This window comes from Hyla sarda, chromosome 4 (assembly GCF_029499605.1).
Source record: "Hyla sarda isolate aHylSar1 chromosome 4, aHylSar1.hap1, whole genome shotgun sequence".
In the NCBI taxonomy this organism is placed as follows: Eukaryota; Metazoa; Chordata; class Amphibia; order Anura; family Hylidae; genus Hyla; species Hyla sarda.
Window position 1 is genome coordinate 56,222,451 of NC_079192.1, and position 27,904 is coordinate 56,250,354.

General features: G+C 47.2%; 1 protein-coding gene and 1 long non-coding RNA gene across 6 annotated transcripts in view; one reads left to right on the forward strand and one right to left on the reverse strand.

The window, feature by feature from the left end:
* PIWIL2 (piwi like RNA-mediated gene silencing 2) overlaps nucleotides 1–27,904 on the reverse strand; it is a 204,614-nt gene that overhangs the window by 131,199 nt on the left and 45,511 nt on the right. For all 5 annotated transcript variants that reach the window (XM_056571072.1, XM_056571068.1, XM_056571070.1 and 2 more), the window contains 3 exons: nucleotides 21,960–22,070; nucleotides 3,078–3,195; nucleotides 2,805–2,929 (listed from right to left, as the gene is read on the reverse strand). In XM_056571072.1, the coding sequence (XP_056427047.1) occupies nucleotides 2,805–2,929; nucleotides 3,078–3,195; nucleotides 21,960–22,070 (354 nt within the window). The remainder of the gene's footprint in view (nucleotides 1–2,804; nucleotides 2,930–3,077; nucleotides 3,196–21,959; nucleotides 22,071–27,904) is intronic.
* On the forward strand, nucleotides 92–17,480 carry LOC130367970 (uncharacterized). The gene is made up of 3 exons (XR_008892234.1): nucleotides 92–300; nucleotides 16,422–16,754; nucleotides 17,355–17,480. It is a non-coding gene; the product is annotated as an uncharacterized LOC130367970 (long non-coding RNA).

Sequence of the window (27,904 nt, forward strand, 5' to 3'; positions counted from 1 at the left end):
TTTTTTTTTCTAATAGACTTGACACGGCACTTGAAGTAGAAATAACGCGCTAGTCAAACCACGCCGCCGACCGATGGTATACAGTGAATAATGAATCCGGGGGCTAAATTAATAGAGCCACGCGGGCCGCCCCTGCTGCAACATGGCCCAGCTGGATGAATGCAGAATCGGGCTGCCAAGAAAGGAAAGGAGCGCTGGAAAACGGGCCGACCCAGTGGCCGGAGACCCGATCTGTGGCGCTTCCGGCCTGTCCCTTTGAGACCAGAGACCCGTTGTCTAAAGAGGGCTCGGCTAGAAAAGGTAATAAAAACACGGCCAGCTTCACTGAACCTGGCCGCAACACATGTGTTGCGGCAGGTGAGGGGGGGGGGCTCGGGTATTTGGATGCTACCTAGGGTGCTACCGCCAGGAACCACATAAAAACCCTATTACACAAATATCCAAAAATATAAAATCTACAGGTGATGATATCCATATCGTTCTCCTGATATAGACACCCATTAAGTTACAACACATTTCCCTGTGTATCTGATACAATACATTGGTTCATCAGGGGATCACAGAATAACAACCAGGAGCGGGCCTGGACCGGCACCTGCAGCCTGGATCGGCAAGCAGCAGTGTGCGATATCCATACTCAAGAGTGAGGACTTATCCTATGGAACTACTGGAGCTAAGGGGGTTGCTATAAGTCCTGTTATGAGCAGATTTTGTATTGATTACATGTGGAGTTAGTGTGTTGTAGGTGATATTGAAAAACTTGGGACTATCTGTGTCTTACGGATTAGTGAAAGCGGAATGTGTTTTCTATCTGATGTGGAAAGATCCTATCGACAGTGAGGGGTAGTCGCTATATCGGGATACCTACTCTAGAGAATAAGTATACAATACGGATTATATGACTCCCTCGTATTTGTGATGGACCTGTAGGGGTCTCTCTTCTATAATCATCTTTAAATATCTTAATTCCTCCTTTTGCTCTTATGAGGATCAAGGAACTACAAGCAATCTGTTCAACAATTCAATGTGATTTTTTGTGAAGTCTACCCCTATCTATGCTTTTGTATGCATTGATTACATGTATGCCTTACAGTGTGTGGATTTTCCGCTCCTGGTTGTTATTCTGTGATCTCCTGATGAACCGATGTATTGTTATCAGAAACATGGGGAAACGCGTTGGGACTTAATGGGTGACTATATCAGGAGAACAATGTTTACTAGTGGGATATCATCACCTGTAGATTTTATATTTTTGGACATTTGTGTAATAAGGTTTTTATGTGGTTCATAATAAAGCGAATTTTCTAGCTATTTTTTGTGAATAGTTTTTTTGGTTTAGGATAGCTACTTGACACTGAAGTGTCATTTTAGTCAGTGATAGTGCTACTGCCAGGTGCTGACCATTGGCAAAAAGGGGTTGACGGTCCATACTGTTATGCACCGTGCCACTTTGTTGCATTTAGGGGTGATCAGGTAGCACTCCAGACCTGGGTCTGCCTGCTACTGACACTAAGCTAAAACTGATTAGCTCTGGGCCTGTGGGCGGGTATATCCTGCTGGGAGGAGCCAACTTTTTTTTTTTTTTTTTTTTACCGAGCGGCAGCAGCATAATACCCATGGTCTCCTGTGTCCCCCAATGAAGCGACCGAGAAATCAAAGTTATTTAGGAAAATGATTATGGTGCATAGTGCTGCACAGTAGTAATTCTTCAAAAAGTCAATAAAACATTGGAGGTACACTATAACTATAGAAGTAAATGCAAGTAATAAAAATACGGTAGGTATTGGATCAGGACAGAAAATTTTAGGTGCCAGGCTGACTTTATCCTAGTCAAACGGAAAGCAACCTACGCAGGTAGGTGGCAGTAAAAGGACATACTGGCTGCCTAGAGGCTTAAATTCAATAGTAAACAGGTCGGGTTGTGAAAACAAACCCAATTTTCCATAACCACGTCCTAATTCTGGGCAGCCACGCTAGTGCTGTGCGATATACCGGATCATACCGAATACCGGTGTGTTTTTTGTCTACGATATGAATTTTTCCCTATACCGCAATACCGGTCAGCCCACATAGGGGAACTAATCATGTTACCTGCAGACGCTGCTCTCCTTTTCCTGTGAGCCGCGGCACAGGAAATGAATGAGTTGTGAGCTGCGGGCGCAGGACGGAGAACGGAAGCGGTCACTTCCCCCTGCAAGCGCAGAAAGCCAGTGAGCTTCTGATCAGAAGCTCAGCAGCGACCGTGGCCCGCTGGCTTTCAGTGCTTGCAGGGGGAGGTGATAGCTTCCGTTCTCCGTCCTGCGCCCGCAGCTCACAACTCATTCATTTCCTGTGCCGCGGCTCAAAGGAGGAGAAGGAGAGCAGTGCCTGCGGCTAACATGATTAATTCCCCAATGTGGGGACAGTGCTGCGGCTGATCATTCATTTGGTGGGGTGGAGGAAAAGCAGAGCAGTGCCCACGGGTCATATATGATTAGTTCCCCAAAGCACTGCGGCTGATAATTCATTCAAGGGGGGGGGGGGGGTTAGGGGGAAATGAGTGGGAAAAAAAATACCGTCAAATACTGTGGAACCGCCATAAATTTGAAAAATACAGTAATACACATTTTTGGTCATACCGCCCAGCACTAAGCCACGCCCCTTTTTCGGCTTTGACAGGTTATTTTGGTGCAGTGTGACAAATTCTGGCACAGACAGAATTTGTGCTGCGATGCGCCACATTGTGGCAGACGGCACCACATTTTGAGGCACAACCTGGCGAAAGCAGGTCGGGTTCACAATAACAAATCACAAGTGTTTCTTACCTTCTGATCACAACATTATAGAATGGAATGCAAAGGTCTGAGCTGGGTTCTAAGATCTTGGTCATTTGTATAGTAAGTTTTATCTTCTGGCCATCTGTTCTACGCTCACTTTCTAGTTCAACCTTCTGCAAAATACAAAAAGCAGAAAATTCTACACTGAGTATCCATTTCTTAGTTATTGTGGTCCAAACGATTTCTAGTAGCAAGTTACACATTTCTTCTGTATAACATCTCCAATAGGGTGAAAATAAATATTAATGTATACTCTTGTACCTGTGGAAGCTTGACAGGAAGGTAGAGGATGGAACCATCAAAAGCAGTTACTTGCCCGGTCACAGAACGATGATCTTTCAACATGCCAAATCGCATATTGCGACATTCCACATTTGGTCTATGCAAAAATAAGAGAAAAAAGTCAATACCGCAAACAGATCAAAGGGTACCAACCTTTTATAATGCATTTCTTGCTATTCAAGCCTAACAGAGCCGCTGCAAAAAAGTAGATTTTTTGACTTACCGTAAAATCTCTTTCTCGGAGCTTCTATTGGGGGACACAGGACCATGGGTATATGCTGCTTGCCGCTAGGAGGCGGACACTAGGCAAAAAAACTAAAAAAGGTCGTCTCCTCCCGGCAGGATATACCCACCTCCTGACTCTGAACAACTCAGTTTAGTCCCAAAGCAGAAGGAGAACCAAACAAGAAAGAAGAGTCCGATCAAAAAACCCAGACAAAAGAAGGGAACCGACCACGAAAAAACACCCCCGCACCACAGCAGCGGAAAACTCCGAAATGGCGGAGCGTATCCACCGGGAGATAGTGGCCTTGGAAGCCGGGAGCTGCCCATTTGGAAGCACAAACAGAGAGTCACACCGCCAGAAGGAGGAAGTGACCAACAAATAAGTCCAAACCGCCCGGACCAAGTCCAGCTTGTGAAGCTAGCGCTCCTGCGGATGAGAAAGGGATGGGCTGAAAGAAGGCAACACAATCTCCTCGTTCAAGTGAAAAGAAGTCACGACCTTGGGCTGAAAAGAGGGCACCGGCCAAACTACCTTGCCTTGGTGAAGCACCAGAAAAGGGGAACGGCAAGAGAGGGCAGCCAATTCCAGCACATGGTGAATGGACGTGACTGCGACAAGGAAGGCCACCTTCCAGGAAAGAAAGGTATGCCACGGCCGTGGCGTTGTCCGAAAGAGAGGATCTTCGACACTTCCTTCATGGTCGCCGAGCTGCAGGTGCCGCCCTGGGGATTGATGTATGCCACGGAAGTGGCGTCGTCCGTCGGCACCCGTACCGGAAGACCCCGCAGCAGGCGAGTCCAGTTAAGAAGACACAGGAAGATCGAACGGAGCTCCACAACATTGATGGGGAGACCGGACTCCGACGAGGTCCAACGGCATTGGACTGCTTCGTCCCGAAAACCACTACCCCAGCCAAGGAGACTCGCTTCTGTGGTCAGGACATGTCAATAGAGAGGCAGGAAGGAGTAACCCGCCTGGAGGAGAGAAGATCAAAGCCACCAAAGGAGCGGTGAACTTTGATGGGAAGTCGGAGCCCGTGGTGAAGAGACAAGGGAGATTTGTCCCACTGAGAAAGAATGGCCTACTGGAGAGGACGGTACTGAAATTGGGCGAAGGGAACTGCCTCCATGGAAGCTACCATCTTGCTTAGAACAGACATGCAGGCCCGGACAGGAATCAGAGCTGGCCGCCGAAGCAAGTGAATCCCCGACAACAGCTCCTGGAGCTTGTCCTCCGGAAGAATGAGCCGGCGCCGTGTTGAAACGGATCCCAAGAAAAGACAGAGATGGAAACGGAGACAGGTGTGATTTCTCGCGGTTGATGATCCAATCGAAACTGGAAAGGGTCTGCAGAGTGATGTTGAGACTGACCTGGTTCTGCTCCGACGAGTAGGTCGTCCACGGAAGAGAGGAACTCCCCTGGATCCATGGAGGCGACTACTGACCGCAGAGATTCCATCCAGAAATGCCATAGCCACACATAATGGTTTACAAGCTACAGTTTAGAGGCACCTGCTAAAATCCCCTGGCACAACCGATCGGCCCAAACTGACAGGGCTTTGGATACCCAAGAAAAGGCAAAAGCTAGTGCCAAAGTTGAGCTTGCTGCTTCAAAAGGCGAATTTTGCCAAATTTTCAATGCGCTTATCTGAGGGATCCTTAAAGGAGGCTGCATCAGCCAGCGGAAGGGTAGTGGATTTAGACGGCCGTGATACAGGAGGGTCCACCGTAGGAGACGAAGACCATTTTGTAACCAGGTCCTGAGGGAAGGGAAAGAGAGCCCAAAGTTTCTTAGTGTCATGGAAGCGCTTATGATGATGCTTCCAGGCCGCCTCTAACAGCACGTCAAATTCAGTGTGTGGGCTGAAAACTTGAGGTGCCCGACGAGTGGGGCGAAAGGACACTTCAGGGACCACGCCTGAAGTTCCTGGATCCTGTAGATGGAAGGTGTCCCTGGCTGTAAACATCAGACTGTCCACCAAATCTGACATACGGTGAGTCTATTCTGAGGGAGGAACCGAATCTGAGTCCACAAGCTCCCCTGGGGACCGGGAGCGCACCGTAGGAGTCCTAGAACAGGTGGAGGTGGACTGGGAGCAGGAGGGCAGAGACCGGGAGCGGACACTGGGTGACCGGTTGCGGCGGCGCCTGGAGGAGGTAGATATGGAGCAAGAGCGGTGGTGTGAGGGCCCCACATGTCCGGATTATGGTGACGATTCAGAGGAGAGGCGACCCGGGCAGCGACGGGAGGGCCGTAGAGAATGGTGGGAGGGGGAAATAAACAGTCGTCTCCCTGGGAGATGAATGCAAGGAGGACCGCCCCAAAGCAGAAACCACCTCCTGGGAGACCCTGGCCAAGTTTGAGATTGTCTGAGAAAGGGAGGAGACCAACTGAGACATCTCGCAGTCCGGCGTGTCATCCTGAACGGTAGCCCGGGCAGCAAGGATGCACATGGCGGGCAGGTAGGCTAAGTCGACCCGCCTGGCATTCTGGTTTTACAGCCTGAACAGGCGTAATAAGTGACCAGCGCAGGGGCCGCTTGTCGGAGAGAGGGGGTGGGGTCGGACATGAGTAGACACTAATAAGTCAGATGGACAGATAGACCCAGGATCCTGTGTCCAGTCTTGAAGGGTCTATCTGGAGAAGACAGCAGTGCAAGATGACTGCAGGGAGGTAGAGCTGAGCGAAGGCTGAGGAGAAGTGAGTCCAGCCAAGTCCACGCTGGTTCAGAAGAAGAAGGAGGATCCTCCTGACCTGCAGTAGAGAGGGGGAGGAGAAAAGCAGCCCTGAGCACTACAAGAGATAGGCCGGGGGCAGCAGAAGAGGTTCACGTGACCGAGTGCACGATACGGGCAACGAAAAAGGGGATGGAGCTAAGATTAGGCCCAAGCCGCGGGCTCAACTAGCACAAGCGCCGCCAGAGGAACAGAGAAACCGCGGGGGGAAAAAAACGGGAAAAAAAACGAGGAAAGGCCATTAACGGCCAGAGAGAGAGAGAGAGAGAGAGAGAGAGAGAGAGACGCCGGGTTCAACCCCTCATATGCCAGGGAGACCTTCCGCAGACAAAGGAAAAAGCTCCCCCAGGTCCAGGGGAGGGGGAACGGACAGGGGAGGGAAACATACCCACATATATACATAGGAGAAAGCATTGACCGCTCACCCAGAAATCACACACCTTCTGTGCGCGGATCCACCAGTCCCGCCTCCGGCTTCAAGTAGCAGACAAAACAAAATTATTGTCCAGCACCAGGATGTGGATAAAAACGGGTTTCTTTATTCAATGAAGACAGCTACATACATGAAATCTCTGACGCATTTCACGCTTTCGCGCTTAGTCATAGAGTGGCATACAACAGATAAGAACATATATATATACTAAAATTCCTTCTCACCAATTGGTGATAAAACAGATGTAAAATACGAAACAGATTCGGTATATTCACATCTCCAGTTTCCCGTGCTGTTCAACCAAGTACTGGCTGCCGCACTGTCTGTATTACTACTAAAGAGACTGGGTGATACTTTAGATCCTAAAGACGGACCTCTTCTGGACACTATACTAACACCCCCAGATACTGAATTTCTCAAAAGTGGATCCATTTCAAGTAATGGTAAATATTTATTGATAATGTGTCTAATACCTGCAAACTGTCTACTATATGCAGTAATAAAAGTTGGCTTGCGTTTCTCTTGTTTTTTCCACCCATCTCCGTCATCTCTCCTACTTTCTCCAATTAAATCTCTTCTGTCTATTTTCTCCACTTTATTTTTAGCAATCTCTATATCCTTTTTTCCATACCCTCTTTCAACAAATTTTTGTTCCCAAATCTTTTTTTCTTTTTCGTATTTTTCTGGATCAGAACAGTTACGTTTAATTCGACATAATTCACCAAAGGGAATATTTTTTACAACATGTCGTGGGTGGCAGGATGTGGCAAGTAACACAGAATTAGTTGCCGTTTCTTTTCTATACGGACTTACCACAAACCTGTCATCCCGGCATGTCACTGTAATATCCAAAAAATTCACAGAAATATTATCAAAATGGGAGGTAAATTTTAAATTGAGATTATTATCATTTATATAGCTCATGAATCGCTCAAATTCACTTTCTGTCCCCCTCCACACCAGCAGTAGGTCGTCTATAAAATGACCCACCCACTGGATGTGGTGGGAGAAAAGGTTGGAGGATGAAAAAAGAAAACATATTTCCCAGTAGATCATAAAAATGTTAGCCAAGGAAGGCGAATATTTAGCCCCCATTGGAGCTCCCCTGGATTGAAGGTAATACTGGCCATTGAACATAAAAAAAATTGTTTTGTAACAGATAGTTTAATGCCATAAGAATGTATTCCTTCAATCCAGGGGAGTAACTACTGAACTGATCCAGACAGTATTCTACAGCTTCCATGCCTTTGACCCAGGGTATAGAGGGATATAGTGCTATGACATCACATGTGGCCAGGGCCAAACCAGGCTCACAGTTGATATCATCAAGCAAATTGATGATATGTTTTGTATCTCTTATATATGTGGGAGTTATTTTTGTAATAGGCTGTAGATAATGATCCACCCACTCCCCCAAGCGTTCCACAAGTGAGCCTATACCCGCCACAAAGGGTCTAAAAGGTGGCGGGAAGACTCCCTTGTGGACCTTGAGGAGTGAGTGGAAAATGGGCATCACAGGATTTTAAACAAATAAATATTCCTCTAACTTTTTGTCGATGACACCTAGAGCTACCCCCTCACTTAAGATTTTTTTCAATTTCAATTGACACCCAGATGTGGGATTGTTCTGTAATTTTTTATAGATGTTGGCATCCGCCAACATTTCTAAATTTAATTTTTTGTACAATCCCGCATCCAAGATTATTGTATTTCCACCTTTGTCGGCATTTCTAATAGTGATATAATCATTTCCCATTAACTCTTTTAATGCTATCATTTCTGCTTTATTTAAGTTACCAGCATGATTTTTACATTGACTGTTTAATTTCACTAAATCATTTTCAACCAATTCCTGTAATCTATCCAGGGCCTCCGAACGGGAGGCCACAGGATAGAACCCAGGGTTGGCCGTACAAAACTTCCCCCCTACATCATCACACATTGCAGCAGACTCATTTTCCAAAATACGTAAATTCAATAGTCTTTTGATCTATAAAATTATGGCATCCTACAGCAGAAACATTATTGGTGACATTTCTTTCAGATATTAGATTACAATCAATCTCTTCAATTTGTGAAAAATGTCTCTGCAAAGTAAGATCACGTGCAAACTTATTTACATCTAGAATTGTGCCAAATAGATTGAAATCGCAAACATTTTAGAGATATTCATAAAGGGGATGTTACATCTCTTGTAGTTATGGGCATCGAAAAGGTTAAATATAACATTAGGGGAGGAGATCTCCGTAGAAAACTGCTAAATAGGGAGACTTACTGGATATTTGTTCTGAATACCAGACACCCAACTGGTTTAAATCATAGATTGGATTTAATTATGACATATTCATTTCTACTTCCCAGTTGGGTGTTTGATATAAAAAAGGAATGCATTTTTATTCATATTATTAATTACTTATTTTGATAATGGTCCCTGCTTAAATATGGTATTGGACATTGTGGTATATATTCAGACACATGCGATTTTTCCTGCGGTTTGTGCAATATCTTTTTGTAACTCTTTTTTTATATAAAAGAAAAAATCTTTTTTTTACATATAATATATATTCATTCTGATAAATCTATATATTTGTCGCAGTCTTCGCTTGTGCCTTGAACGTTATTCACACTGCATCCACAATACAATGTATATTTCTGGTGAATCCAGTACATGTTTTTTGAATACACCGAATCTGTTTCGTATTTTACATCTGTTTTATCACCAATTGGTGAGAAGGAATTTTAGTGTATATATATGTGTTCTTATGTGTTGTATGCCACTCTATGACTAAGCGCGAAAGCGTGAAACGCGTCAGAGATTTCATGTATGTAGCTGTCTTCATTGAATAAAGAAACCCGTTTTTATCCACATCCTGGTGCTGGACAATAATTTCGTTTTGTCACATATATACATACCCTACGTCTATGTATGAAGCAGAAGCACAGAGACAACTAAGAGATGTATAACCCATTGTCATCTTTTAGAAATATGTTTGAAGGAATTCTGATGCAGGCAGAACATAATGGCATCATCTCTTCCGATGTACGTAAAGCTTTGACAGTCACCCACCCGAGAATCCCTACTTTGGATTTACTTCCAAAAATACACAAAAATTTGTCAAGACCCCTGGGAAGACCCATCATCTTAGGTAACGTAATCTCACCGAAAGTGCATGTAGATATATTGATCACAAGTTGAAGCCCATTGTAGAATGTCTACCGTCATTCATTCGAGACACCAATGATTTACTAAGTCGGGTTGAGGGCATTTAGATGAAGGAACACTCTTGGTAACATGCAACATTGAATCGCTATACACCAGCATACGTCATCCAGATAGCCTGAGAGCCACACGCTTTTTTCTTGAATCCAGTAATACAAAACCTGAGATGTCCGAGTTCCTCCTGGAGATTTTGGAATTTGCATTAACTCATAATTTTTTCACTTTTAAAGGATCCCGCTACCTGCAGCTCCAGGGCATCACTATGGGGGCGCCTTGTGCGCCCTCATATGCTAATCTGTTCCTGGGGCTGTCGGAGAGGAATCTGTTCCTGTCAGATCATGGGGACATCAAGATAGACCGCGTCCTCTTTTGGGCGTGGTACATCGATGATGTCCTCATGATCTGGCAGGAAACTGTAGAACAGCTGGATACTTTCATGACCTCCATTAACCACAATGATATAAATAAGGAGATTTTTTAATACTTACCGTAAAATCTCTTTCTCGAAGGATTCATTGGGAGATCCATTATGCTGCTGTCTCTAGGAGGCATGACACTATGGCAACAAAAAAGTCTGCTCCTCCCAGCAGGATATACCCGCCTCCAGGCCCTGAGCTAATCAGTTTTAGTTCCAGAGCAATAGGAGAGGACCGACAGGTCAAGGAGAAAACACGAACTGTCCGAGAACCAGAAAATATATAACTGAACTCACCCTCGGACAGAGAACCAAAGAGAAACCCAAAAGGGCGGGAGCTGTGTCCCCCAATGGATCCTTCGAGAAAGAGATTTTACGGTAAGTATAAAAAAAATCTCCTTTTCAATATCGGCTCCATTGGGGGACACAGATCATGGGACGTACCAAAGCCGTCCCTTGGGTGGGAAGTAGAAAACCCGGTTGGGCGGACGGCTGAACCACCGCCGCCTGCAGTACCTTCCGGCCCAGACTAGCATCAGCCGATGCGAAGGTATGAACCCGGTAAAACCTCTAGAAAGTATGCAAAGACGACCAGGTAGCCGCTTGCAGATCTGCAAGGCCGAGGCCTTGTTCTGGAAAGCCCAAGATGCCCCTACAGAACGGGTAGAATGAGCCAAAACCCTGAAGGGAGGGATCTTCACCCTACAGCGATAGGCTTCCGAAATGGCAGACCGGATCCACCGAGAAATGGTGACCTTGGAAGCAGGTTGTCCCTTGCAACGATCTTACGTAAGGACGAAAAAGGAATCGCACTGACGAAAGGATGCGGTGACAGAAAGGTAGGACCGAACGGCCCGCACCACATCCAGATTGTGGAGTAAAAGCTCCTTGGGATGAGAAGGAGCGGAACAAAAGGACGGAAGGATGATGTCCTCATTGAGATGAAAAGCCAAAACGACCTTAGGCAAAAAAGAAGGATCTGGCTGGAAAACGACCTTGTCCTGGTGAATCACCAGAAACCGAGAACGGCAGGAAAGAGCTGCTAATTCGGACACTCTCCAAATAGAGGTGATAGCTATAAGAAACGCCACTTTCCAGGAAAGAAGGCGCAAGGACACTTCCCTAAGAGGTTCAAAAGGGGGACCTTGGAGGACACCCAGAACCAGATTTAAGTCCCACGGGGGAGAAGGGGAACAATAAGGAGGGGCAGCATGTGCCACTCCTTGAAGGAAGGTCCGGACATGAATAGCTATAAGAAACGCCACTTTCCAGGAAAGAAGGCGCAAGGACACTTCCCTAAGAGGTTCAAAAGGGGGACCTTGGAGGACACCCAGAACCAGATTTAAGTCCCACGGGGGAGAAGGGGAACAATAAGGAGGGGCAACATGTGCCACTCCTTGAAGGAAGGTCCGGACATGAGAATTAGAAGCCAGAGGACGCTGGAAAAGAATAGAAAGGGCCGAAACCTGACCGTTAAGGGAACTGAGAGACAACCCCAGTTCCAATCCCGACTGCAAGAAAGAGAGAAGACGGAAACCGAAAAAGTAATAGGACACAAGACCTGAGCTTCACACAAACTAAAATGAGACCGCCAGGTACGGTGGTAAATTTCTGCCGAGGAGGGCTTAAGAGCCCTGAGAATGGTGCGAATGACTTGGGAAGAGAAACCGTGGGCTCTCAAAACCGCGGTCTCAACCGCCACGCCGTCAATGCAGCGACTGTAAATTGGGGTGGCAAAGAGGACCCTGAGACAGCAGGTCTGGAAGAAGTGGAAGGCGCAGCGGAGCATCGTCCAGGAGCCTGACTACGTCGGCATATCACATCCTTCGGGGCCAAACTGGAGCTACCAGTATGGCGGGAACGTCCTCCGCCTTGAGCTTCCTCAGGACCCTGGGAAGGAGCGGAAGGGGAGGGAAGAGATAGGGCAGGGTAAACCCCCGCCCAAGGAATCACTAGGGCGTCCACGGCTAGAGCCAGGGGTCCCGGAACTTTGACACAAATGGACCAATCTTCCGATTGTGCCGAGAAACGAAAAGGTCCACGTCTGGAATGCCCCAGAGGTCGCAGATCTGCGCGAATACCTCTGGATGTAGAGACCACTCGCCGGGTTGGCTGAGGACCGGCTGAGGAAGTCTGCTTCCAAGTTGAGCACACCTGGAATGTTAGTCGCCGAAATGGCCGGAACCTTGTTTTCCGCCCAGAGGAGAATCTTTGTCACCTCGGCCATGGCTGCCGAGCTGCGAGTGCCACCTTGCCGATTGATGTAAGCTACGGCCGTAGCGTTGTCCGACTGGACGCGGACAGAGCGGGACTGAAGCAGGGACTCCCAATGAAGAAGACAAAGAAGAATCGCCCTCAGTTCCAAGATGTTTATCGGAAGAAGGGCTTCCTGGGGAGACCAGAGGCCTTCAACCGTCCAATCGCTGAACACACCACCCCAGCCCGACAGACTGGCATCTGTTGTAACTACCTGCCAGTGGAGGGGAAAAAATGATCGCCCCTGAAGAAGGGGGGGAGCGGAGCCACCAGAGCAGAGACTGACGGATACGATGAGGGAGAGCAATCTTGCGATCGAGAGACAGAGGAGATCTGTCCCCTCGAGAGAGAATCGCCAGTTGAAGGGGACGGTAAAGAAACTGGGCAAAGGTTACGGCCTCCAAGGCCACTACCATCCAACCCAGGACTTCCCTGCAAATGTGGATGGAAACTGGGACCTGGGCCCAAAGGGAGCGGACTCCTGACAGGAGAGTCAGACGTTTGTCCGGCGGAAGGCAAATCCGGGTAGAGGCCATGTTGAATTGAAGTCCCAAGAAGATCAGAGACTGGGTGGGAGAGAGGACAGCCTTGTCCCAGTTGACCATCCACCCGAAGTGATCAAGGGTCTGGAGAGTGAGAACCACATTCTCCAGAGTCTGGACTCTGGTGGGAGCCTTGATGAGAAGGTCGTCCAGGTAAGGGATCACTGAGACTCCTCTCGACCGCAACAGTGCTATTACAGGCGCAAGGATCTTGGTAAAGACCCGAGGAGCAGTGGCCAGAACAAAGGGGAGGGCTACGAATTGAAAATGCCCTTTCGGAACCGCAAAGCGGAGGTACCGCTGATGGCCGGGAATATTGGGACATGGAGGTAGGCATCTTTGATGTCCACCGAAGAAAGAAACTCCCCTTGCTCCATGGATGCCACTACTGAACGGAGAGATTCCATTCGGAAGTGGCGGATGAGAAGATGACGGTTGAGACGCTTCGAGGTCCAGGATTGGCCGAACAGAACCGCCCTTCTTGGGGACCACAAAAAGATTGGAATAGAAACCCCGAAAACGTTCCCATGGAGGAACGGGGACAATAACTCTCTGGAGAAGCAGGGACTGGAGAGCCTCCCGAAACTGCTTTGCCAGAGAAGGTGACAGGGGGGCCCGGGACTGAAAAAAACGATTCGGTATCCGTTGGACACCACGTCCCTGACCCAAGAGTCCTGAATGTGTGTGGTCCAGATGTCTCGAAAAAGTAAGAGACGACCTGCGGGTGGGGGCTTCACTTCATGCGGAAGTGGGTTTGCGGTTGGCCGATTTTGCCGCAAAACGGCCGGAACGGTTGGTGTCCGACTTTCAAGACGGGCGCACCCGGAACGAGGGAGCCTTCTTGCCCCGCGAAGGCGCCTGCCCAGACCCCTTATTGGGGCCAAAAGTCCGAAAGGACCGGAAGGAAGAGGATTTCCTTTGGGAAGTAGTCAAGGCGCTAGCCAAAAAGACGGGTACCAGTAAAGGAAGCTCGGTGAGAGACCTTTTGGAGGCGGCTTCCGCATCCCACGCCATAAGCCACATGGAATGGCGGAGGGCCGCTAGGTGACCCACAGCAAAGGCAGTACAACGGGCTGACTGCATGGAAGCCGTGCACAGAAAGTCCCCAGCTTTAGAGCATTGGAGAACCAAAGCAGACAGATCCTCTGGGGGGGATCCCGCTAAGATACCCTGACGGAGTTTTGAGTACCACACCGACAGGGCCTTGAACACCCATGCAGAGGCGAAGGTAGGAAGCAGAGAAGAGCCTGCTGCTTCAGAGGCAAACTTCGCCAAGGACTCCACCTTCTTGTCCGTCGGATCCTTGAAGGCAGCCGCGTCTGCTAGCGGCAACGTAGTAGCCTTAGCGAGGCGGGAAATTGGTGGATCCACTGAGGGAGGGGAAACCACTTTAGAGACAAGGTCCTCTTGAACCTCCTTCATTCCCGGGAACCTCTTGTCCGGATGTTTCCATGCAGATTCCACAAGGGTGTCAAATTCAGCGTGAGAGCTGAACATTTGAGGTGCTGGTTCAGAACGATGAAAGGATACTTCAGGAGTCACATCCGAAGATCCTGGGTCCTCTAAGTGAAAGGTGTCTCTTATGGCCGCAACCAATGAGTTCACCGTTTCAACTGTATCCGAGCGGTCTTCTGAGTCAGATGCCGATTCAGAAGCCTCATCCGCCAGTTCACCAGAGAATGTGAACAAGTGGAGGCAGCCCTGGAGGGGGGCGACCCTGATCGGGTACACGGCTCTGGCGAGGCAGAGTGGCGACTCCGGAAACGTCCTCTGGAGGAGAAACGTTTGTGACCAGATGACACGGGGGGGGCGGGACCCATGAGGGGGGCACCCACGTCTACTTGAAGACTCAATGGAAGAGTCAGAAGAAACACCCCTAGTACGCTTGTGAGAGCGAGAGGCATATGGAGAAGAGGAGTGGGATCCTATAGAGGGCGGGCGCAGGGCAGACCTCTGCAAGGCAGACACCACGTCACGGGAGGCCTAAGCCACCGAATGGGAGACTTGAGTCAAGTCATAAATATACTGGGATAGGGAAGAACCCAGGCTGGAGGGGCGGCCGAATCCACCGGGACTGCTAGAGCATCCGGGGGTGCCAGGGGGTCTGGGGGAGCAGTGGAGCAGGCAGAGTAAGTGGGTTCAACAGAACCAGGCATTTTGGAATTACTACAGACATAATGAAAAAAGAACTCTCTCCCCGAGTCTGTGTCCCCAGAGCAGCTGCTGTGAGGAGAACTCCGCTGTGTAGATAGAGAGGGGGAAAAAAACCAGCCAATAGCCAGAGAGGGGCGTGCCTGGAGCAGGGGCACTGTCTGATTGGCCCCTGTCACCTAATCGCGCGCATGGAGCTGATTGGAGAGCAATTCGCGCCTCCAGTAAGCTCCGACGGCCCTGTGGGTGGAGCTATAGCGCCCCGGCCGCCGAATGCCGAAGAAGAAGATCGTAATGGCGCCCGCTCCTTGCCCCGAGCGCACATGTCAGCCGCATATGCACTCGCGGAGAAGTGAGCGGGCGAGACACATATTCGCCGGCAGCAGATTGCTGCTGAAAGCGAAAGTAAGTCGGCGCTTCATGCGCACCGAACAGTATAAGCGCCGCGGCTGTCAGCCGCATAGTAAGCGCCGCGGCTGTCAACCACATAGTAAAAAACACACACACATGCTTGCATAAGAATAAAATGAGCCATTCCCTCCAAATATGCCATTGCTCACCCTAGAAATAAAGATAAATCCCCTAGCACAGGCCAGCCCCATAAATCCTGAAAGGTGGGCCAAAAACCGAGGGTCTCCAGAGGTTGCAAGTCAGCACCTAAGGGAGAAAGGGAAATATACTCACCTCAGTCAGAAGAACTTACCTAATGGAGTCTTCTGTGAGGTCTTCAGTCAGCTTTCTGTCACCTGCATCACGCCTAGCTACCATGTGCGAGCGAGGCGAGCAGGGAATAGGGGAAGCAAGCCAGGCGCTGACCGTTGGCGAGGGAGGGTGAACAGCGCATATACGCAATGTCTGTGCCCCCTCACTCGCAATGGGGAAACAGTGAGCCGCAGTTCCTGAGTCCCCACCTGAAAACATGAAAGAAAAAGGAATAAAAAAACTAACACATCCCTAACTAGGAAAATAATAAAACAGAAGACCTGGTCTGGAGTATTCCAGACCATGTCCACCTCCTTCAGACACTAAGCTAAAACTGATTAGCTCAGGGCCTGGAGGCGGGTATATCCTGCTGGGAGGAGCCGACTTTTTTGTTGCCATAGTGTCATACCTCCTAGAGACAGAAGCATACACCCATGGTCTGTTTCCCCCAATGGAGCCGATAGAGAAATTAAAATTACATATACCTCTCATTCCCATACTGTTAACTTTTTGGATGTGTGCTTAAGCCGTGATGCAAGAAACTTTATCAAAACTGATGTTTTCCGTAAAGAAACTGCCAGTAATTCTTATTTACATGCATCCTCAGCACACCCTCAACATGTGATCAATGCTGTTCCTGTAGGCCAGTATCTGCGAATCCGGTGATTTTGTTCATCGGAAGAAGATTTTGAAAATCAAGCCAAGATTATGCAATTAAGATTCCGTCAACGCGGATACAGCAACAGATCCTTAAAGAAAGCATATCATCGTGCGAAAAAGACATCCAGAAAACCAAGGTGCCTGATGACTATTCGGTTTATAACTGACTACAATTCACAATGGTCCAAGTTGAAGAAGATTATTGAAAAACATTTACCAATTTTGAGAAGAGACCCAGTCCTACGACATTAAGTATCTTCAAATTTGAAAATGACTGCCAGGAGATCCAGAAATCTACGTGACATACTTGTAAAAAGTGAGTACATTCCTGCATCTAGTCCAAACAAATTTGTGTCCCTTGGTCCTATAAAAAAGTTGTAACCCCTGCTGGCGATGCGTCGCATGCCCCAATATTGAGAGGAGTGATGCATTCTCTAATGCTGCTGGAAACAAAGTCTACAATATCTACAAATCACAGTATTGATTGTACCACAAAAAATTTAATTTACTATGCCTATTGCCCTTGTAGCAAGATTTACATTGGCATGACTTCCTGTCGGCTGAAAATTCGCGTTCAGGAACATATACGTGACATTAGACTTGCTAGGGGCCATGAATGTGTTGACACTTTGAAACCAATTGCCAGACACTTTTTGTCACATCATAATTGTGATGGTACGCTTCTGAAATTCAAAAGGAAATGATTTTGTGGACTTGGGCATACGTTGCGGTAATATCCACAACAAATTGAGATGATGTGAAAGTGAATGGATCTGGAGATTAAATACATTACAACTCTCTGGTTTAAATGAAACATTACCCTTTGCTCCGTTTCTGTGAGCATTAGTTGTTTTTAACATGTGTTTTTATGTATCACTATTAATTTTTTTTGTTTATTATTTTTTTGTCCCATCAGGAACTCATTCCATATTGTCCAACAGCGTCTTTCTTCAGGAAAAGCAAGAAGAGAAAAAAGTTTAAAAAAAAAGAAAAGAAAAAAAAGAGTGCAACCCCCATTCTGTTTTCCCCCCTTTTCTTCTTCCTCCCACTCCCCCCCCCTTTTTTTATGCCTTCCCCTTCCTTTCCCCCCTCCGTCCCTTCTCCCCCCCCCCCCCCCCTCTTTCTTCTAGTTCAACAGTGCCCTTATACATGTCACATATACACTTATACATTATGGTATCTTCATTGTTATACTTACCTTTGTGTGTGTTTTTTTTTCTTCATATATATGTGTGTGTGGCGGTATATATATATATATATATAGCAACAGGAGAATACAGCAGCACACTGCTAGCACAGAGATATAGATGAAACATGAGTATATAGATAAAACATGAGTATATAGATAGAACATGAATAGCTATACAGCTGTAGTGCAATAAATGAAAATATGAAACTATGAAATTATGAGGTACTTAGCTTGCAAATTTGGCGCCAAATAGCGTGGACGGTCCCACCACGGTAAGGTTGTATTACACATACGGGGGAGTGGCTACCTCCATGTTGGCTCCTGCACCCTACCCACCTCTGTTAGCTGTATATAAGGTGCCTTGGATGTTTCAGACCTTGCAATGCCTGCTGTACTGTTCACACAGAGGCATATTCATAGTGTAGGGTCCATCCCAGAATGAGGTCACCTTACCGTGGTGGAACGGTCCACGCTATTTGGCGCCAAATTTGCAAGCTAAGTACCTCATAATTTCATAGTTTCAAATTTTCAGTTATTGCACTACAGCTGTATAGCTTATCATGTTCTATCTATATACTCATGTTTTATCTATATACTCATGTTTCATCTATATCTCTGTGCTAGCAGTGTGCTGCTGTATTCTCCTGTTGCTGTATATTTAGCCCAGCAGCCTGCACCTGTAAGCCAGGTTTTTACAATAGTTTGGAATCAATAGTGCTGGCCAACTTATTCTTTGGTTTTATATATGTATATTTGTCACTCCATTATTGATTTCATCATTATCATTTTTTTATATTTATTTATTATATATCATTTTTTTCACACACATATATATATATATTCATATATTTTCCACAATTTTTTAGCAGATTTTTTCAGCACTTTCATATGAATTACTTGTCACTTTGATGTGTTTTTATGTATTTATGCACACTTGTATTCTCCATTATATATGTTTTTTTTTGTCTCTTTGTTGCTTATGCACTATGCACATTTGGCATTGCTTAAATACCCTATTTGCCTGTATTACATCTTCTTATTGTATAATTGTATCTTATTGATTTGAGGTTGCATCTTATGTATTGATTTACCCTCTGACGCTGTTGTGTATATAGATTAATTAAAAACTTGCAAATATTATGAATTTCCATATGCAACTTTATCTATTACTGCCGTGGCCATCCCTGTGCGCATGCGCTGACTTCCGGCGCCGCGGTCTTCCGGGTTTGCGTCTTACACTGCCCGTCACGTGACTATCATGTGACGGAGTCAGCTGACGCGATACCCGGAAGTACTTGCGGCGTTCGGGAGTTTGTGCGCTATGTGCCACAATGGAGATAGGTGCTTATTCCGGCATACCAGGTGCATAATATTTGCTTAAGCTATACGTTCTCCTTCCTGATTGGGCCAAATGTACTTAAATAGTTAATTGCACTGAAAGGAAGCCACCCCCAGGATGAAGGACATCGCTCCTGCTGCACTTTCTTTATTTTGACTTGAGGTTGTATTAGCACGCACAGTTCACCTGCTACCTCTTTTTGTACTTCCTACAATGTTTACATGTGCTGGCAGTAGTGACGCCATTGTCTGTCCTATTCTCCTCCTGCGTTAACTTTTCCCCCTTTTTCCTGTTTTTAATGTGATCAATAAAATATTACTTTTTATTCAACTTGAAATGACTCCATGTTTCAAGTGTTTAATTCCATTTCAAGGAGTTCATATATGAAGCCCGCTAGTACCAGGTTCTCTCCATTTGAGTGTTTCACATCTACCATCTTGAGATTTTTATATATTTATGTGTTTTTGTAATAGAACTTGTGAGGTACAGGGCTATTTATTAATTAATAGCCACATAGACACTCGCCTAAATAGTCTTCGACCAGCTAGGGCCACCTGCCTTATGCCAGCTCTGGAAAACAGGGGCCAATGGGGGACCCAGACCCTGGGTACACCACCAGGTGCTGGTTGATGGCAAGGAGGGGTTAACAGCCCATACAGCAATGCTCCTGTCGCCCCACGCTAGAAAAAACAAAAAAAGGAAAGAAAATCTAACTATCGACTGATACTAGGAAAAAAAAAAAAGAAATAAGACCAGGTCTGGAGAACTCCAGACCTGTGTCTGCCTCCTGCTGACACTAAGCTAAAACTGAGTTGCTCAGAGTCAGGTGGCGGGTATATCCTGCGGGGAGGAGCCAACCTTCTTTTGTTTTTTTGCCTAGTGTCAGCCTCCTAGTGGCAAGCAGCATATACCCATGGTCCTGTGCCCCCCAATGAAGCATTCTAGAAAGTACAGCATGTTCTACTATGAGGGCATGTAATGGTTGGTGACTGGGGACAAAAGGATTCAATCTAAAATCGCCACACAAGAACAAAGTAATACGGCCTCTTGAGATCCAGAATAGGTCTTCCCCGAGCCATCCTTCTTGGGGACTTTGAAAAGGTTCATCTAGAACCCCTGGAAACACTCAAAATGAGGTACTGGAACAATCACAAATCTGCAGGTTGTGCATAGCACCAACTGGGGTGTTTCCTCTCCTGGCAAGCAGAGACTCAAAGTCTTAGTGGTCTGGAAAGGTCAGTGGACGGAGTCTATGTTGGCTTAAGGCAGTGTTTCTCAATTCCAGTCCTTATGGCCCCCTAACAAGTCATGTTTTCAGGATTTCCTTAGTCTTTCGCAGGTGATATAATTGTGGTGATGTCTGACTCACTGACCATAATTATGTCACCTGTGAAAGACTTAGGAAATCCTGAAAACATGACCTGTTAGGGGGCTGGAATTGAGAAACACTGGCTTAAGGAGACCTCGCCTCGGGATGTGGAAGGAGGCTCATGCTGGACCTGGAAAGTGACTCGCACTGTCCAGGTCAGTAATTGAATGGTTGATGCTAGCTGATCTTCCATGCTGCACTGTGATTCTGTAAGTTGGAGGGACCCTACCAAGGAGGCGGACATGACTTACAAGGAAAAGGAGAGGAGGGCAGTCTCCTATGGACATTGTTTGGAAGTAGAAAAGAGAGAAGCACCGACGGACGATGCCTCGTGTATTACCCCAGGATATATATGGGAGGAGAGATGTAAGAAACTTAGATGGAAGAAACGAAGTCCAGGTAGTAGTTAAAACAGGTGATTACGTGTTTCGGGAGGAGCCCTCCCTTCCTCAGATCAGGGTCTGATCTGAGGAAGGGAGGGCTCCTCCCGAAACGTGTAATCATATGTTTTATTGTTTTTAAATAATAAATGGTCCTGCTGGGGACCTTTTAACTACTACCTGGACTTCGTTTCTTCCATCTAAGAGTTTGCAGCACCATGTTCTAAGCGTCCTTTTTCCTTCAGCCTCTTCCTCCTATGGACATTGGCTTAGTTAAAGGGGTTATCCAGGAAAAAACTTTTATATATATATCAACTGGCTCTAGAAAGTTAAAACAGATTTGTAAGTTACTTCTATTTAAAAAAATCTTAATCCTTTCAGTGCTTATGAGCTGCTGAAGTTGAGCTGTTCTTTTCTGTCTAAGTGCTCTCTGATGACACCTGTCTCGGGAACTGTCCAGAGTAGAAGCAAATCCACATAGCAAACCTCTTCTACTCTGTGCAGTTTCCGAGACAAGCAGAGATGTCAGCAGAGAGCATTGTTGCAAGACAGAAAAGAACTAAACTTTCGCAGCTGATAATTATTGGAAGGATTATGATTTTTTTATAGAAGTAATTTACAAATCTGTTTAACTTTCTGGAGCCAGCTGATATCAAAATAAAAGTTTTCCCTGGAATACCCCTTTAACACTGGCTTAGCTTTATGTTTGCAGGAAGGGTATAGACTGGCAGGAAAGCATGGCAGCAAGCTCCCTTCTAGTAATTATTGTCACCTCCTAGTGGCACTAGCCTATACCCATTGTGTCCTGCCATCTCCCAATGACAAAAGCAAGCAGAAAAAAAAACATAAAGGGGAGAATTTATCAATTATTTGTGCCAGTGTGCTGTCTTTTACTTTTTTTAGAAACATATATCAAGAATATAGGATTTTTGCGTTTTTTTTTTTTTTGCCATGCTTGTCATTTTACTTTTTGGCCTAGAGTCTTTAGACTTATTTATTATATGTTGCTAAATATTTTATGCAACTCCACTTAACAAAATAAGTAGCATAAAAACCACACAACAAAAAAGTGCATTAAAAAAAATATGCAAAATCATATTAAACTACACAACTTGATAACTTTTGCACAACTAAAACTGGCAAGAAAAGGGTAAAAAAATAAAAATAATAAAAAGTAGCAAATTATAAATTTTCCCATTAAACAAAGGTGGATTATAAATGCTAGAAAAAAAACATATGCTTACGTAAATGTGACGTGGTACTGATACACAGCTTCATTCTTGCAGTGGATCTTAATCAGGTTAATGCCTAGTGGAGTGGTGGTTCCCTTAGAGCCTTGTTTAATCAGTGGTTCACTGTACAAAAAATAATTGTAGTTAAGTAGGGAGGAGATGAACAGATGGGACTTTTGACCATATTACAATACTTGGCTATCTGTGGAAGTCCTGCAAAGCGTAAATAGAGAGCGGCAGAGCATGCACCTTGTAAGGCTGCCTGTTCTGCAGATGGGTAAACAGTTAAAATTTTAGGATAACCCCTTTAATGATTAGGATTTGGGTTTTTTTTCTCAAAGATGTTTCAGAGTATCTATACTATAAAATAATCATGCTTTTGCAGTTTTTATTCTGGCCACTAGGTTCAATAATATTTTGACACTTCCTGCTCTATAGAGAAAACTTTCCAGCGGTGTCCTTCTTATCATCACAGATCAGATTACAGTGAATGGTCACATCATTATAATGATAAGATGGCATCAGGTCATTCATAATCAGAACTCAGCCTTCCCTCTCCCTGCAGAATGACCTCTGCAAAGGTCATAGAGAATGCCTAGAAAAATCTCCTCTCCCGTCTAATGTACCTATGTCCAATAGGCTTACTGTAAAGCATCTCTCTAAATGCTTAAAAACAGCTCAGGGAACATGAAGGTCCCTGAAAAGAGTTTACTAATAAATTAAATAAAAACATTGAAAAAAATGTTTTAGGGTCTGACTCTAAGCAGTAAGGGCCCATGCGCACAATGGAATTTTTTCTTGGAGAAATTCTGGACAAAGATCCCGCGTGCTGCAGGCACCGTCTGAATGAGTTGGCGCTATGACCGCCCTCATTGAAGGCAATGTAGTCTGTGCGGATGTTCATTCTTTTGGCAATGTCCGGAATCTGTAAATTGTATAATATGCGCACGTAGGGCGAATATACCGTATTTATCGGGGTATACCACGCACCGGCCTATAACACGCACCCTCATTTTACCAAGGATATTTTGGTAAAAAAAGTTTTTTACCCAAATATCCATAGTAAAATGAGGGTGCGTGTGTGCGTGTGTATACCCCGATATACCCCCAGGAAAGGCAGGGGGAGAGAGACCGTCACTGCCCGCTTCTCTCCCCCTGCCTTTCCTGGGGTCTAGAGCGCTGCTGTCGGCCCTTCTCACCCCCTGGCTATCGGCGCCGCTGCCCGTTCTGTCCCCCTGACTATCGGTGCCGGCGCCCCATTGCCGGCGCCGATAGCCAGGGGGAGAGAAGCGGCGCCGACAGCCAGGGGGAGAGAAGGTGCAGCGGCACCCATTGCCGGCGCCGCTGCCCCGTTGCCTCCTCCCATCCCAGGTGGCATAATTACCTGAGTCGGGTCCGCGCTGCTGCAGGCCTCCGGCATGCGTCCCCTGCGTCGTTGCTATGCACGGCGCACTGACGTCATGCGCCGCGCCGTTCAGCGCATAGCAACGGCGCCGGGGACGCACGCCGGAGGCCTGCAACAGCGCGGACCCGACTCAGGTAATTATGCCACCGGGGATGGGGGGAGGCAACGGGGCAGCGGCGCCGGCAATGGGTGCCGCTGCCCCTTCTCTCCCCCTGGCTGTGGGCGCCGCTTCTCTCCCCCTGGCTATCGGCGCCGGCACCGATAGTCAGGGGGACAGAACGGGCAGCGGCGCCGATAGCCAGGGGGTGAGAAGGGCCGACAGCAGCGCTCTAGACCCCAGGAAAGGCAGGGGGAGAGAAGCAGCAGCGACGGCCTCTCTCCCCCTGCCTTTCCTGGGGGTGTATCGGCGTATAACACGCACACAGACTTTAGGCAAAAAATTTTAGCCTAAAAAGTGCGTGTTATACGCCGATAAATACGGTATACTGACTGCACTTTATTAAATTACAGCAAATGAGTTGAAATACAATAAATAACTCACAATTTCATTGGGAAAATTCTTCCGGCTTTAATTCCTTTTTCATATTGCACAACGGCTTGTCCCACAGGACCTTTATGACAGCATATTAACAGCAGAAAATAGCAGCATATTCTGTAGTTTCACCAGTCATGGCATAACGTTTCAGGGGTGGAGCTCCTTATTCATGCGCAGGGTCCGCCCCTGAAACGTTGTGCCATGACTGGTAAAACGACAGAATATGCTGCTATTTTCTGCTGCTAATATGCTGTCAAAAAGGTTCATTGTGCAATATGAAAAAATAATGATTTTTCCAATGAAATCGTGAGTTATGTCTTGAATTTCAACTCACTTGCTGTGATTTAATATAGTTGGCGTGCAGTCAGTATATCTTCGCCCCACGTACGTGTTTTATCCAGTGTGCTTAGTGGAGTGAAGTGGAGCTCCGAGAGTACGGACATATTTGTTTTATGAACTTTCCATAAGGGAACTCAATTGTGTTGTTGCTACACGGAATCTGTAAATTCCATAAAATACTGCCACAGAAATTCTGCTGTGTGCACAGAGCAGCAGAATCCCAATGAAGACAATGGGAGTCTGCTGCAAGCAGAATCCAGCTCTGAATAAATCCAATCATAATTTCTTTGTGTGTATGGACCTTTTACATGATACATTCACTTCAAGTTGTTTGTGTGCAAGAATGATTTTTGCCAAAAGATTTGAAAATAAGGAGATTTGTTTTGTACTCACTGTAAAATCTCTTTCTTGTAGCTTTCATTGGGGGACACCTATACTGATGGGTATATGCTCTAGCCACTAGAAGGCGCTGACACTAGGAAAAAAAAGTTGGTTCCTCCCTGGCAGTACAGTGGTCCCTCAACATACGATGGTAATTCATTCCAAATGAACGATCGTTAGTTGAAACCATCGTATGTTGAGGGATCCGTGCAATGAAAAGTATAGGATGTTATACTCACCTGTCCCCGCTGCACCAGACCGCCACCGCTGCCCTGGATGTCGCAGCGTCCCCGGGGTGTCCCCGCTGGTCCGGACCATCTCTGCTGCATGGGATCGTCGCTCTTCCTCGCCGTCATTATGTTGCTACGCACGCCGCTCTTATTGGATGACGGAACGGCGTGCGCGGCGACGTGATGACGACGAAGGAGAGCGACAGCGATGCAGGGGATCCCGAAGAGGACGGTCCAGAGCGCCGGGGACAGGTGAGTGACACTCACCAGACCACACGGGGCACCTTAAACGGCTATCCGGTGGCAGCTGAAGCAGTCTGCAATGCCGGATAGCCGTTTATGCGATGGCCCCGACATACAAAAGCATCGTAAGTTGAAATGATCGTATGTCGGGGCCATCTTAGGTCAGGGGGGGGGGGGTCACTGTATATACCTGCCCACTGGAAGTGAGGTAACCAGTTTTGTCACAAACCAGTAGGAGAAGCCAACAAAGAAATATGTCCGAAGGACCCTAGAAAGGAATCCTGGATAAAAAATAAATAAAAAAAAAAACGAAAAGGATATCCGGACAAAAAAATGCAGAAATGGTGGGTGCTGTGTCCCCCAATGAAGGCTATGAGAAAGAGATTTTAGTCCAAAGAGTACAAAGAAATCTCCTTTTCTCGGTCGCTCTTCATTAGGGGACACCTATATAAATCACCTTGGTGGAACCACTTCAACGTCCGTGAAACGCTCCAGATGACAACATCCGTGCCGAAACAAGAAGAAGTGCGGTACAGAAAGACCTCCCCATAAAAAGGATCGTGGAGAAGTCTGGGCAGGACTGCTAAACATGCCTTAGACCCCAACCTTCACTAAGGCCCCAAGAACCAGGAGGGCTGGCCTAGAAAAGAAGGCACGCCACAGCATCCCAGAATAGTGTCCAAGACAAGGAGACTAACCGGTCTTGGACACCAGCTGTCCAAGTGGACCAGAAAACTCTGAAACAACAACCGTCAGGACGGGAACAGAGGAGGAAACAAAAGGGAACCCGAGTGAGACTCCCAGGCTCTGGACAGGAACGTTACTCCAGAAGGCTACGGTATTAGTGTAGCGCAACTGACACCGTCAAAGGGAACACACCTGACTGGGGAGATTGTGCCGTGGGGGGAGAAGAGCAATGGCAGGACCCAAACGACAGACTGTGGCTAGACCTGCCGTCGCCGAGCCATACATGATTGCATAAACAGAGGGGTGCCAAGGCTGCATGAGCAGCAGTAGATAACAAAGAAACAGAGAGCCAGTGCAGTAAGCACACAGGCATAGACAGCAAAAGGCTCTTTAGAATGCTCTCAGCGAAAAACAAGGACCCAACCAGAAACCCCACCTATATAGCGGGAAGAGAGAGGGCTCCAACTCCAGCAAAATAGTCCCCCTAGTGCAGGGGAAAACAAGGAGTGGTCAAGATGAAACTTAGGCACCGACCATGCCAAGCCCCCTGATTCCCATACCCCTATGGAAGGGGGATTGACAAAGTGCACCAGGTACTGTAGGAGCAGCAAATGGGCACCAACGGAGTAAGTCCAGTCATGTGTAAGGCAACAGAGTAGGTGCCTGAGCCACCCTGCACAGGAATCCAGGAAAATACCTGGAGGCATGGGAGGGGGGGGGGGCGCTGAACTGACCGTGACGCCCCACCAGGCCCCATGCCAGAACAGAGTTGCTCAACCGCCACAGACCTGTGGAAACAAGACAACGGGAAGGCCCGAGGTACACCCCACCAACAGAAAGAAAGGTGGGCTCCAACCGTGCGGAGGTACCATGGCATACGTAGGGACACAGACATGGATACCTCACGATAGTAGTAGGGTACCAAGACAGCAGACCCAAAAGGAAACTGCAGTATGGAGACAGGCTCAGCACCCAATGGTGTGTCACAACCATACCCCTAGCAGACCAACGAGGAACTCTTAGAAAGGGGAACAGAGAGTGCTGCTGCTGTTGTTGTGAAAGTCCATGGAACCTGCAGGAAACACCCACACCCCATCTTCTAAGGGTGCTACACACCAGGATCGCTGTCGCAGACGCAAAAGATTAAGAAAGCATGTGGTGCAGCAAACATGTAGACGCAGTCTGACTAACAGGTATAAAAGGTCCAATGAGAGGTCCAAAGGACCCACAGAGACACTCCTGTTGGAACCTCACATGGAAAGTGAGGTACCAGACTGCAGCCGCAGGAGTGGCAGGAAAGGGGGAGGTGACCTGGTGTATTGGAAAACCATGCGGACACCGTCTGGCTATTTGGCATAGGGACCTATGGCCGCACCAGGTCCCGCATAAAGAACCACACATTGAAAGTGGGTCACCAGCCTTCAGCCGTGAGAACAGTAGACATGAAGAGAGGGACCTGGTAAAGTAGGGAACCCTGCAAACCAGTATATGGTGTATTGTATAGGGCAAATGGAGCAACATGGGATGACTCACACGGGACTACGCCTTGGCAGTAGGCTACCGGAACTTCCAATCACGGTGTGGGAAATGTATGGTAGTTGATCCGATGTAGTGGTGAGCCATGCGGACAACTATCTGACCGACTGGCATAGGATTTCAGGATGCACAGGGTCACTCCATCGGACCCTCCCACAGAAATTGCGGTACCGGAGTGCAGACAATCTAACGGGCGACCTGGCGGAGTAGGAGACCAAGCAGACAAAAGACTGGCTGACTAGCAGCAGTCCCGAGTACCTGCAGGGCCCCCCATCCGTATTCTTCATACAGCAGTGAGGTACGGGAAACCTAGCCCTGCCCGCGGCAGCCCTGAGATGGGAGACCGACGGCGGTGGAAACAGTCTGGCAAACAAGTACACCTCAAGGTGCTGGCGTAAAGGGGAAGACAGACAGATAGGCGATCACTGAGCCCCTCTGTCGCATGTGGGGGGAAGGGGAGGCCATGGATAGAAACCCCGCCCCCCTGAGAGTTAAGGGGAGGCTGAGGAGCCGTCGATTGTATCCCCGTCACCCTGTATAGGGTTCCTAGGACACACTGGGGCACGTCTTTGTACACCTCTCACAGCAGAGGGGTACCGGT